This window comes from Hakea prostrata, chromosome 2 (genome assembly GCF_041222555.1).
Source record: "Hakea prostrata isolate BN-2017 chromosome 2, UWA_Hpros_2, whole genome shotgun sequence".
NCBI classification, from domain to species: domain Eukaryota; kingdom Viridiplantae; phylum Streptophyta; class Magnoliopsida; order Proteales; family Proteaceae; genus Hakea; species Hakea prostrata.
This window is the reverse complement of record NC_142601.1, coordinates 64802724-64815995: the sequence shown is the minus strand read 5'-3', so window position 1 is coordinate 64815995 and position 13272 is coordinate 64802724. Positions and strand designations below refer to the sequence as shown.

Sequence of the window (13272 nt, the reverse complement as noted above, 5' to 3'; positions counted from 1 at the left end):
CACCCTACCTCACCCAACCCAACCCCACCCCACCCCACCATTAGAGTCACATCGATGGTGATGGGGCGAATAGAAACTGGGCCCGGGCCCGCGCTTTATTGAATCCTGGACCACACAAGTTGAATTTGGGGATTTTAAGAGAGATGTGGAGGTTCAAATGGTAAAATTATCATCTGAAGTGTGTAGTGGCCTTCAAGTCCGGATCAGCTACCTGTCTAGAGAGCACAAAGTGCTCCCCGACGGCTTTACCACCATAAATACAGGAGATCCAGGGGTTGGGTGATGGGATTTTTTTTTTTAATTTTTTTTATCTGTGAGTCCCACAAGATTTGTGGTGATAAAATTGTCCGGAAGCACAGACGGGATGATGATCCGAATTCGTGACCTTCCAAGACAAAACAATTTGAGGTGCGAGTGTGTGACTTTAAAATACTCAAATAAATCACTAGATAATTCTAGTTGCCAAAGAAGGCTGAGTGCACCAAACCCCAAGCTAGTTGACCATGTCAGCCACTAGCTACAGAAGCTTCCCTTTCCATTTTTATTTTACAAGTGGCTTTTCATCATTTTTTTTCCCTGGAACTCACTTGTGTTTGTATTTGATATCAATAAATATTTTTATATATTTTTTAGAGTTGGGTGAAACCAGATAGATTTTGAATATTTCATCTCTTATGACTCTTTATTAGATGCTACAAAAAAAAGAGACTATTTATTAGCATTAAAATTCTGAGAAGTAAAGGATAAGAAGTAACAGTGGTATGTGGTCTTTTACCGGGAAAAAAAAAAAAAAACAAAAACAAAAACAAAAACAAAACAAACAGTGGTATGAGGTCAATTCCATCGCCTTTGAACGACAAAGAAACATATTTCTATGTAAGTTACAAACTATAATTTTATGATATTTGAAAAAGTCACATTCTTGTGGTAGTGATAATTTACTTTTAAAATTTAAATTCTACATTCAAGTCTTTACCCCCCTCAAGTTACTCATGGTTGAGATTTTATTTTATTTTTATATTTTTGGCAGAATATTTGGATTTTTTTTTTGGTTGCCAACCCTGGTTAGGGGTTCGACCCGCGTCGCACACCTAGCTGTGGTGGGTGAGTCTCCCAGCGGGGATTTTTTACATCCACAAGGATTCGATACCAGAACCTTGCTTAAGCGGACCAAGTTGCTTACCACTTGGACTAACCCCGTTGGTTTTTGGATTTTTTTTTACACTTAATTCTTGCCATTGGAGCTTTTTTGCTTCATTGGTCCAAGATTTGGTGGGTGAAGTCAGGTCCTTTTCTTATAAATCTTGCTATCATAAATTGCAGATTTTATTTTTTATTTTTTATTTTTTATTTTTAATCTTTAAATAAGTTATTTGATGGAGGCAACTCTCCACCTTAATCCACCTCTCTATCTTGATCAGAAAGCATAAAATTGTCATCTTACTTATTTTTCTTTTTTCTGCAACATAAGTATCTTTGTTTCAAATGCATATTGGATAAACATAGAGAGCAATGACTACAATTGAATGAGCCTCTCAAATTTAAGAAACACATATAGAAGTGTCATTTATACATTCCTTTTTATAATTTAAAAACAACAATCTTTTCGACACTTGTTTAAATTACATTCTCTATAATAAATACAACCCATACACAAGCAATCAAATAATTTAAAGCTTTATCCAAAGGTTAGAGGAGGGGGAAAGAAGAAAAAAAACTGATGCTTAACTATGTCTCCATGGTCTCTCTGCTAAGCTAACACATTCACTAAATCTAAAACAATCAACAAGATGATCAATTGTCATCCCTGCAGCTTGCATAAATGAGTACATTATCACGGACCCGACGAACCGGAATCCTCTTCTCACTAGATCCCTGCTAATGGCCTCTGATTTTGGGGTCCTTAGAGGAACATTTCTTGGATGTCTGTATCTGCTGATCATGGGTTTGTAGTTCATGTACCTCCAAATGTAGCTACTAAATGAACCATATTCATCTACAACCTACACTCAAGAAAAACAAACTAGTTGAGCATAAAGGAACAAACAAGAGAAATTCTCTTTCAAATCAAACATGTTTTACATTAGTGATTTAAGGATCTAAAATATAAACTTGCCTTCAATATGCATCTTGCATTGTCTATTATACATCTGACCCTGCTTTCAGCTAACATAAGTGTCTTATTTGAACTAATCTCCATTATCTCTTTTTCGCCCAGATATGCAACAAGGTTAGGATTGAATTGAGCAAAATATTCTCTGTATCAAAAAGAGCAGAAGTTTATCATAGGGGCTTAGACACACACAGAGACAGAAAGAGAGAGAGAGAGAGAGAGCACCTTAAGAGGTCCTTTCTTTTTAGTATTTCAGTCCAATTGTAATCCATTAACATTCCAGACATGGAAAGAAGTTCAAATAGTTGACTGTTGCAACACCAAGTAATTGAGTATAAGTGGAATTCTAATTCATTGAAAACTAGGAATTAGATAATATATACAACTTAAGGGGGAAAAGATAAACTCACTTGTCATTGTAGACTGGCACTCCCCAACACTCATCGTGGAAGCAGACATAAACTTGATCTATATAATTAAGCCAAAGGATCAATTCTCATTTCTTTGTCCATAGAAAAGATATATTCAACAACATAACCATCACAAAGATTGAAAGAAGCTTGGTGATCTCCTTTGTGTTATTGTTCACAGAGATTGGAATAAGCATGGTGATCTAAATTAGTTCTATTGCTTACCACTGTTCTTTGTGATCCAATTACACCTCTTCAAGGTAACACCAACAGAATCATGGCTAAGTGTAGTTTCCCTTCTTTCGGGTATTCTAAACCCAGGAAGAGGCCTCATAATCTTCCCAACCACCTGAGGATTAACCGCAGTGACACCATTAGAGTCCTGGCTATCCTTTCCAAGATTATTGAGTTTGGATTCTGCTTCTTTACGTGGGGCTCCAAGCCCTCGAAGAGACACCAAAACACTCCGATCCACCACTCGAGGAAGAACAGTTTCACCTATCGAATCATTAGAACTCTGCGATAAGGATAATGAAGGGAGTGACTGAGTTGAATTGCTCCTCCGAAGAGCAAGTGGGTAGACCTTTTTGAGATGTTTTGATGATAAATTTTGGGTTGGTTTCTCCCTGCTCTTTGGACTTTTGATCCTCTCAGTAACAGGCTGAGTTGCATTAATTTGTGACATGCTGGAATCGAATAGCTATTGTTGCAGTTAGAAATGGGACAAGAAGCTGAGATGGGCTGAGACTTGTAGCCTTTGTTGAAGTTGTAACATGAGATGAGATCCAAAAGTGGGGATGGTGGCTAATATTACTGGTTGGTGGGATGTAAATTTCATTGCAGATTATTTCAAAGAGAGGAAAGTACAAGGAATGAGTTTTCTCTTTTTTAGTTGTAGAGATCTGTCCATTCCATCCAGACTTAGCTCCTACTCTTAAAACCCAAGGGCTGAGGCTTACCTCTTGTCTGCATGGAAAGAGCACTCTCATCTTTCAGTTTTAGTATTTTTGGGAACAAAGAGAGCATTTACTTGTCTTAAGCAGTTTTCTAATTGATCAGGGAATTTTTATTCAAAGGAGGGGTGGGGTCGTCAGCCAAACCAGGATGGTTTCTTTGTCACCGTCAGTTTGGGATCTGTATATACATCTAGAAACCAAACAGATAAGCACGACCCTTGGATTTGGGTTGTAGCATTTGGTAGAATCTCTGAGACCAACAATTAACAGAGTAAGTAAACCAAAAAGACAATAATAAAGAGAATCGATATGAACAAATGTAACACTAATATTAGAGCAAGGCAAACATTAGCGACTTTGGTGGAGCCAGTGCCAGGAATGAAGCACAACATTTACAGGCACGTATAAATTTTAATAGAAACTTCAAATCCAGATTCTGATACTGAGTACTAAATGGAAGAAAAGGTAAATCTACATTCTCAGAGCAATGCAAGCCAATTTTAGAAGAAAGGTTCATATGACACAGCTAAGCAGACAGTTGGGAAGAGTAAGATGGAATTGTGAGGGGGGGAACTTCAAACCCTACCATTACAAATTTTTATGGTCCTACAATACACATTTAAGAAGTCTGATAGTAAATTGGATAATAGACATTCAAATCATAAACATTAGATAAATCAATACAAATTAGATTTAGTTCCAGGCTATCTTTGTTCATCAACATTTAATAGCAACCAATAGCACATGAACCTGTTGAAATCAAATACCATAAACATTAGAATGATATTACTCATGTTGCAACTTCGTCAAGAAAAACTAAATTGAAGACAAATCTAAACTGCTATTCACCATGAGTTTCAGAACAAAATGATCTCACAACGAATGAATACAAGGTAAGCGATGGACAATGTTCACAATTTGTAACATAATGTTTAAAACTTGAGTCACAACCCTCTATAAATATATTTGTAATTGTCTTATAAACTTTTGACTTTTAGGGGATCAATTTGTCAACTAGATACCACTGCATTCTTGGTGCCTGCTTGCAGGTTTCCTATCACTAATTGCTTTATCATATCGAATTCAGACTTCAATGAAGAGATTTCCTCTCTCAATGCTCCCACCTCAGTCCGCAACTCAGCATTCTCCTGTAAAATGGCAGCATGGTTTCTGCACGGTCCATTTGTATCTCTTGGGCATACTCCAGCTCCTGCAAAATGTACCTGGCCAGGAGTATCATCTCCCATTACTTGGGTGAAGATCTTGTGCACCATATTGTCCCCCTGTGCTTCCTTGGGTTCTTCACCCTGATTCTCCTCCAGTTCTCCAACTTGTGTTTCTTTGAGTACTTCCCCCTGTGGTTCCTCCACTTCTTTGCCCTGTTTTTCCTCTGCTTCTTCCCCCTCCGTTTCATCCAGTTCTTCACCCTCAGATTTCTCAAGTTCTCCACTCAGCCTTTCCTCCAGTTCTTCATCGGAAAATTCCTCAAGTTCCTCACTTCCTTCGCCCTGCACTTCCTCAAGTTCTTCATGCTGTGCTTCTTCATCAAGTCCTTCACCCTGTGTTTCCTCATTTTTCTCGTGCTGTGCTTCCTCAAGTCCTCCACCATTTGTTTCCTGATTTTGTTCACCTTGAGTTTCATCAGCCTGTTCATTCTGTGGTTCCTCGATTTGCTCACCCTCTGCTCCATTTGGTACCTCAATTTGCTCACCCTGTGCTCCATGATGATCATCCAGAAGGTCCAGCATACTTACCTGCAAGTTGTAAAGAGAGGATGAGTGAAGAATTATTTGATGGCAATCAGATCAGATCAGAATTGATAAATTACAAACTGGCTATTTTGGGAATGGTTTATTCCTAACAAAGAACTACCTTTCCTGTTTTCACAAAAGTCAATACAGGATACCCTCACCTAACTTGAAGTAATTTCCCAGACAATTGGTTTTTCCCCCCCTAATTTATCTTTTAGCAACCCTAACGTTGGAATCGAGATGTTGTATGATTCGATCACAAAAAACAAAATTTCTGGAAAAGCCCTGTTGTTATTTTGCAAGGCAATCCACTCGATGTGATCAAAGCAAAGGGCCCATGACAATGATGGAGAGCCGTGAATAATCAACCTGTTTACCATGTAGAGTCTAGTAACAAGTTTAACCAAACCTTCACAAAAGGGCTGTACCAAATGTAAGTTGCAAGTGAGCACATGATCAACACACCAAGCCTGACCTTCAACCAAACCCTCACAAAAGTGTGAGGGTATCTGAAATTATCGTTGACACCTGCAAAATGTGACTTGACATTGCATGATAGTACATACTGTTAGTATTTTCCATTAAGTCATGGTTAAACAATTTTTTAATTCCTAAACTACCCTATATTATTGTGAATTTAGCATATTAACCTAATAAAAATAGAAAACATTTTAAAAAATGGATCTTATTGTGAAATGATAACTTTACCCTCCCTAACACTGTCTTCTCCTTTCCTCCTCCACAGTAAGCACCCTTTTTTATGTTTTCTATTTTTATTAGGTTAAAATGGTAAATTCACAATAACATTGGGGTAGTTTAGGAAGTACAAAATTATTCAACCATGACTTAACAGAATGTACTATTATGCAATTTTAAGTAACATTTTGGGCTGTCTGCCAATTTTTCATAATTCTCGGGTGTCTATGCTTTTCACCATACATTTTGGGGTGTCCCTGAAATTTTCCCCTTTTTTCTTTGAGGGGTAGGGGAGGATGCACAAAAATCGCTTTTTTGGTATGAGAGAAACTCTAGAAACAGGTGAGGAACTTGCTCTAGTATCTTAAATCAGTTCAATGAGATTCAAAGTTTAACTTAAAGAATCTTTCTCAAGTAAACAAACAACAGATGGATAAGCAAAGATGTGCAATGAGTTGAAGCAACCATACATACAAAAATACAATAGATGAAAATGCATCATTTAGAAGCTTTTTCTTCTAAAACACTGATTAGTAATTGAAAAAAGCTCACCCTGAACCAGCACCAACCAAGCTCAAGCAATTTGTCTGAAATTTGAGTGGCTAAAAAACAAACCAAATCTTTCAAGCAACCAAATAAAGAAGCAAGACAAGGAACATTAAAATGAAGTTGGTTCAGTTAAATTGAAAATTGATCTGAAAATCTTTATTAAGTAAAGAGACACCAGATGCATAAGTAAAGATGTGCAAGGAGTTCAAGCGACATACACAACGTACACATCACTTAGAAGCTTTTGTGCTGAAACGCCTCTTAATAATTTAAAAAATTCACACTGAACCAGCAATCACCAAGTTCGAGCAATGTCTGAAATTAGAATGACTTAAATCTAAACAAATCTTTCAAGCAATCGAATAAAGAAATAATAGTAGGAACATTAAGCTGATTGTTTAATAACACACCAATGTGTTCTCTGCTACAGCGTCTAGAGCAGTTCCATCCTTCCTAAGATGTGTCTCAAAGTAAAGCTCCACATTAGAGGGAGGCATTCCATGTGGGTTTGCCCGACGCTGAACAAAAAATTACAAATTAAACATTAGAACCACAGTATCTGGGTGGTTGCAAAGTACATAAACAAGTTTAAAACAGGAAAGGCTTGTGAAGAACCTTTCCTTACATTACCCTGATTTCTCGTATTTGTGCAAAACTTCGCTTCCCTGCTGTGTGTTTCATAAGAAGCTTGGACCTGTTAATCTTATTACGCTGAGACATGGCCTAAGACATAGGAAACAAACACAAGCAAATCTTAGACATAGTTATCTTGACTTAACTCATACATAAGAAAAAGCCAAAGTCAAAACTAGAACACAACAAAATGGCCTCACATAGGCCTACCTTACACCTTTCAGAATCCCACATGTGGAGGAGATCTAACCACTGCTCCATTGGAACGCGTTCATCACAATTTTGAACCCGGTCTTGGTGTGCAGTATACTGGTCATATATATTTTCCTTCAACTCACACTTAAAGTCTCTCCAGCGATCATTCAACTTACCAAGTGCCCATCTCTTAAGATCACCATCAATGTCAAATTTTGCCTGCCAAAAGAGTACCAATGGCCACTTAAGCATTCTAATGAACCTATATGAGATATAGAGAATGTTATTTCAATGTCCTTTTTTGTATTTTTCTTTTCGGGGGGAAGGGCGTTGGTGTTAAAGAGGTTATTTGAGTATATCATATTACAGTAATTTTGTTCCATGCATTCTCTTTGTACTCATTTGGAACTTTCCTCCAATCTGGATAGTTGCATGGCAGCAACGATGTATCCCGAGCAAGTATCCCAATCCAAGTCACTAATTGGGCTGTTTCCTTACTGCATGGTTGCCCATACTCATTTACAGAGACTTTCACTTTCTCGCCTGGAGGCATTGACAGAATTTTGAGACCCCTTGCTCGTCCTCGCCCCTTGATCATTATTGGAGAAAAATCTAGATGCCAAAAGTACCGACTTAATAATCTCAAATTTTAGTTGAAAATGCAAAAAGAACAAATATTAAAGATTGGATTGTCTGTTTATAAGTTAAGCATAACTTCTAAATACAAATGGATTTATTAGCATAACTCCTAAATTCAATATACCTTCAATAATGAAAATTTATCTAAACAGAATCCATACCTTCCATACTGGCATCAGACATGGAGTCATCATCTGTTGAATATGGTTGAGACACTGTAGTTGCTGATGTATCAGGCTGTTGCACATGTGATGGCAGCTCAGCAACCGGTGACTGGCTCTGCATCACCTCACTTGGGTGTACCTGGTAACATACAGCATATCAGTCCTTGCTGACACCTCTGTATATATGAGAATTTGGGGTAAAATCAAAGTTTAGGCATACAGCATTTGAAAGAACAAAAAACTGTCTCAGGTGATAAGCCTTTTGAAAAAATAGAGAAGTGCACAAGGCCCTCACTGCTGCAGGGTCTAGAAAGGGCAAATGTACACAGCCTTACACTCTGCTTCACAAGAGTCATGTCTCCGAGTTCCAAACCTGCAACCAACAGGTTGCAAAACCAACAGGTTGCAATAATGCAATTTAACTGTTGCAGCAGCACTAGCCACAGTCTCAGGAGCTAGACAGATGGCATTAAAAACTTAAAATCAGATGTCTGCAATCTGCACAGAAGAAGGTTCAAAAGAAATTTAAACCACAATCCCATGTCCGTTGATTCCAACAGATGTTTCACTTAATCGGATTCTCTCAACACTCATTCAACTTCAGAGCCCATAAAGTAACTTAAGTTTTCTCTTGAGTTTCAATTTATGGTTCCCTATATATCCCATAGTTCGAGATCTCAATCTTGAGGTTCATCTCGCCAACTCAAAAAAGAGATTCGGCTTGAGATCTTGGCGAGATCTCGCCGAGTTGGTGGAATTTTTTTCCCAACTCAAGACTCCACTCGAGGGGTATTAGGGGTCTTCTGGGGTTCAAACTCGTTATCTAGCCTATTTTAATCCTTCTGAAAACACTGGTGACCTTAGATTTATGAAGGAAAGAAGTAATCTACGCATGAGTTCTACTTCGGACCCCAAATGGGAAACCACTACACTAAAGAAAAACCTCAAAATGACCTATTTTACACATCATCTACTCATACATTAATGCTCAAAGTTCAAATTTTTAAACAAGTCTAATATATTAAACTGTTCATTGTTCAAATTACAAAGTTCAAATGATAATCCAATCATCAAAGTTACTACTCGAGAGTTGAAACTCATCGCCTTGTCTAGCACATCATCTCATCTCGCTAAATGAAAAGGAGAGATATCTACTAGATCTTAGTGAGATCTCAAGATTTCTATGACCATGGTAAATCCGACAGCTCCTTTACGTCGAGGATTTTCCTTGCTATTGATCCCATCGAGCCTTCTCAATAGTACAGCATCGATCCATGTAGTGTGCTGGATACGGATAACAGATCGACACGAAATATCCCATTAACATATAAGAAGAATATAAAAATTCATATCAGTGTACATATTTGTTTATAAACTGTGAAAAAATTAAAAACCAAGTCGAGTGTTCAATGTTTTAATCCTCGAATTTACATTTGTTTTTACCTTATTTTACCATTCATTTTAAAACATTCTCCAATAACACACAAGGGTCAAGAAGCCAGTCAACCAGCCAGAAACCGAGAATTCCCAGGTTTCAACCATCTCACAAATGAAACCTGGTACCTTCTGCAAGCCAACTCAAAACCCTGGTTTCAAGGCCCACAATTCTTTTCTACCCTGATTCTTGTTGTGCTCCCTATCTTGACATTTCAAAGCTAATTGGTGCAAACCCATATTGGAATAATCCTAATTTGATCGAATGTGGACCCAACCAAGCTAAAAATAAATCAGGAAACTATGGCAATGGTATTTTGATGAATTTATAGTTCAATCAAGCCTCCACAGTTAAGAAAAAACATAATGATTTTAAACTTCGAATAAAATTGAGGAGGTAAATCTAGCGCTCAATTGATAAAACATACACCCACTTAAACAGCAAGGGAATTTATGTACATCGCCCACATATCTTCTTCTACCCAACAAATGGGGACCTTGATAGAAAGAAGAGGGTGGAATTGGAGCTATCCCAGAAGAGAGAAATCCCTCATATGAAGATGTTCTTCGTATAAATTCTCTCAGTTTTAACGCCAGTTGATCCCAGCATGAAATAAACTTAAAGATGTTTGGTATAGATTGGTGAGGTCTGAAATCAAAGACTGAGAGATCCAGTGAAGGGACCAGATGTGATTCTATCTTCATAAAGGGCTGCAGGATGTGCGCTTCTGTTGTTGAAGTTCTTGGTAGGTAAGCATAACCAAACACCAATATTGGAAGGGAGTTGACAGTACCGCTGAACAGGGTGCCCTGAATAATGGGGCTGAAGTCATTCAGTTAAAAAAAGGACTTCAAAAGGAGAAAGAAGAAGATGGGAGACAGAGGCCAAACAAAGCCAAGCAGGCATATTTCAAGCAAAACACAGTTTCTTTTGTTCAGTCTTTTTGTTCTGATTTCTCTGCTGTGTTATATTGAATCTAAAACACCATGCACAAAAATAGAAAAACAACTAAGAATGGAAACAACGTAAAAAAATAAATTAAAAGCTAGAGTAGAAAGAAAAACTACCTAGGCAATAAAATATTGTATTATCTACATAAGCTTCCAGCCCTTGCCTCGCTGATTTAACGCCACTCCTTGGGCTATCCTCTTCCCTTCTATTTTAATTTATCCTTTTCTATTTCTCACCTTTTTTAACTCATTTCCCCGTTCCTCTCAATTTCATTTCCTATTGTGTGGAACTCAGGTTCCCCTACTTTGTTTGAAAGGATCAATGTAGCAAGCCCATTTAGTTGGGATAAGCCTGAATTACTTTGTCTTGATGAGGACATGGTGACTAGCGTAAGATCTGTGGGAGGTCACAGCTAGGAATTCCCAATTACGAGTGGGTTACATTAGGGATCAGATTTAAGTCCTTACAGACCTTACCATTTTGCGCTTTTCATGGATAATCAAACCAAAGCATTCAACACCAAGTCCCATGTTGTGTGCTCTTTAGCAGATGATCATTTTAGTGAATGAGACAAAAGAAGGAATCAACACCAAGTCAAAGCTTTGGAGGTCAACTTTGGTAGCAAGAGGACTGAAGATTAGTAGGGTGAAGACAGTGTACATGATGTATATTTACTCACATTACGATGCACACAGGCATAGTGCGAATTGAGGAATAAGGGATACCACAAGCTGGCTATTTTAAATACTTAGGCTCAATAAAAAATAAGGAGACATTGAGGATGGTTTAAGATAGATTAAACTGGGATGGGTGAATCGGAAAGGCACATCTGAGGTGTTGTGCGATTGATGTACCCTAAAGCTTAAAGAAAAGTTCTATAAATTATTTTGCAACTAGGCATGATATATGGAGCAAAATATTGGGTTAAGAAGTGTCATATTGACAAGCTTTCTAGCAGAGATGAGGATGTTAAGATGGGTCTCTTGTTTAAAAAGGAAGGACAAAATGCAGTATTATTACTCTCTGTCAATTCAAAATGTTTGGTGCAGAATGCACGAGTAAATTTGATAATTTAATGATTTGTTGTCATGTGGATGGAGATCCAAAGACTGATCCTTGCTATCATATTTGTTTTAAGCCTGAAACCAGAAAGGAGATGAATCCACATATAATGGATTCAATTGACAGGCCTTCCAATTGGTATCGGAATTAGAATAGTTTGTTGGGCAACCAATCACAAGTGAATATGGTTCCCAATCAGCAGAGTTTTCCTCGAGAAAATTCTTTGATTTTGAACAGGTATCCAGACCTGTCCCTACTAATATACCCAATGTTATCAATGAGAGGGAGTGATCAATGATGCCTAAAATTGATTCGACGCAATTTGCCTCACGTGCATGCTAGCAACAATACCTTAAAGCCAGACACAAAATAATGTGGTTCAACAGTGTGCCTACATCCACTGTGAAAATGGCCATTTATGCTATGACCCAAATTTGGTTCTGTATGAAGCATAATTTGGTAGTTCTACCACACACAATCAAAAGAACTACCATTGAATTGCACCCACAACGATAGAAACACCAAGCTATTACAAGTTTCAACACATGCCCGATGTGCGTGGAACTACAACCAGAATGACACTTGCCATGGAACCACATAACAACATTTACAATGAAAACTTACTACTTTCAGCCTATCCTAGCCTCAATGAAATCTTACAACCAACAGAAAAAAAAAAATAATAAAAAATAAAAAAATGAATAGTTACCAGTTACCAAAACCTGGTTCTTTCATCTTCAGAGAATTAATACCTTTTCAGAGAAGGTGTAGCAACTCCAAATTTATCAGGCAACATGAATATTCAAATTCAGAAATGCAGCAACGTACTCACCAACTCAGAACACTTTGATCAATGAAAGCTTATTGAAAATAAACATAATCCACTCTTAACTTGTATTTTTTTTTTTTCTCCTTTTCTTTTTTGTTGGACTTTTGTGTGGTTTGGGGAGGAAGCTATGAATCAGTGAAGGTCACTGAGTTCATCTCATGAATCATACAACTTCATGAATACAAATGTTAAGTGGAAATGGAAGCAGATTCAATTTTATATTTTCTCGTAAACTGAAGGCAACTTCAACTGCAATCTGAAATCAGTCTTTTAACAATATATCCCTGAATTTAAAATTTTAAAAAAATAAAATAAAAATGGTGTGAAACAAATGCATCAATCTAAATACTCTCTAGAGAGGACAACATATTTGAATAATTCTGACCTCGTCACCTAATGGGATGTTAGCGATCCGTTCACGAAGACAAACCCCATGTTTCGGCTGCCAACGGATGGCACTGATTTTTTCTTTGCAAGTGGGACAATGAGATTCCACTTTCGACCACTCCATGATGCATAAGTAACAAAAGTAGTGATCGCAGCTATCAATCCAAACTCTGATACCCCTCTCACTCCCACTCTTACAGATACCGCAGGTCTTCGGGGCGGAATCCATGGCAGCACTTTGACCCTCATTTTCGCCATTGATATCGACATCGACTTTCTCTTTTCCTTTCGAAGTGGACACTTGAGTTAGGGTTACAGCATTCGGAGTTTCGTTAGGGGATGAATTGAGCCCCAGACCCAAACTTAACGAACATTGCTTTCGCTTTCGGGTGGACGTTGAAAGCTCTGAGTCAGAAACCATGATCGGTAGGTCTTCGGATTCCATCGACTTCCGATGAATTCGTCGACAATTGCACGGCTCGCTCTCTCGCTCTCGCGCTCT

The 13272-nt window shown here is 37.8% G+C and overlaps 2 protein-coding genes across 2 annotated transcripts; both read right to left on the bottom strand.

Annotated features, from left to right (window-relative positions):
• Positions 1-1562: 1562 nt before the first annotated feature.
• On the bottom strand, positions 1563-3283 carry LOC149025728 (uncharacterized). The gene is made up of 5 exons (XM_089143174.1): positions 2749-3283; positions 2524-2581; positions 2339-2422; positions 2117-2258; positions 1563-2003 (listed from the first exon to the last, which is right to left on the bottom strand). The coding sequence occupies exons 1-5, from the start codon at positions 3206-3208 to the stop codon at positions 1725-1727; spliced, it is 1023 nt and encodes a 340-aa protein (XP_088999300.1). The 5' UTR covers positions 3209-3283; the 3' UTR covers positions 1563-1724.
• A 972-nt stretch (positions 3284-4255) lies between these two features.
• Positions 4256-13268, bottom strand: LOC149025727 (uncharacterized). Its single transcript, XM_089143173.1, has 7 exons — positions 12769-13268; positions 8104-8245; positions 7671-7915; positions 7319-7522; positions 7106-7198; positions 6886-6993; positions 4256-5233 (listed from the first exon to the last, which is right to left on the bottom strand). The coding sequence occupies exons 1-7, from the start codon at positions 13213-13215 to the stop codon at positions 4490-4492; spliced, it is 1983 nt and encodes a 660-aa protein (XP_088999299.1). The 5' UTR covers positions 13216-13268; the 3' UTR covers positions 4256-4489.
• Positions 13269-13272: the final 4 nt, after the last annotated feature.

What these genes read in the sequence shown, in the direction of transcription:
- LOC149025728 (XM_089143174.1), bottom strand. Translation starts at nt 3,208, where the DNA reads ATGTCACAAATTAATGCAACTCAGCCTGTTACTGAGAGGATCAAAAGT. An exon ending in GTGCCAGTCTACAATGACAA is followed by an intron (nt 2,423 to 2,523) that starts GTGAGTTTATCT and finishes GTGTTGCAACAG; the next exon opens with TCAACTATTTGAACTTCTTT. An exon ending in ATGCAAGATGCATATTGAAG is followed by an intron (nt 2,004 to 2,116) that starts GCAAGTTTATAT and finishes TCTTGAGTGTAG; the next exon opens with GTTGTAGATGAATATGGTTC.
- LOC149025727 (XM_089143173.1), bottom strand. Translation starts at nt 13,215, where the DNA reads ATGGAATCCGAAGACCTACCGATCATGGTTTCTGACTCAGAGCTTTCA. An exon ending in ACATCCCATTAGGTGACGAG is followed by an intron (nt 8,246 to 12,768) that starts GTCAGAATTATT and finishes GTATGTTACCAG; the next exon opens with GTACACCCAAGTGAGGTGAT. An exon ending in GTCTGATGCCAGTATGGAAG is followed by an intron (nt 7,916 to 8,103) that starts GTATGGATTCTG and finishes TTTGGCATCTAG; the next exon opens with ATTTTTCTCCAATAATGATC.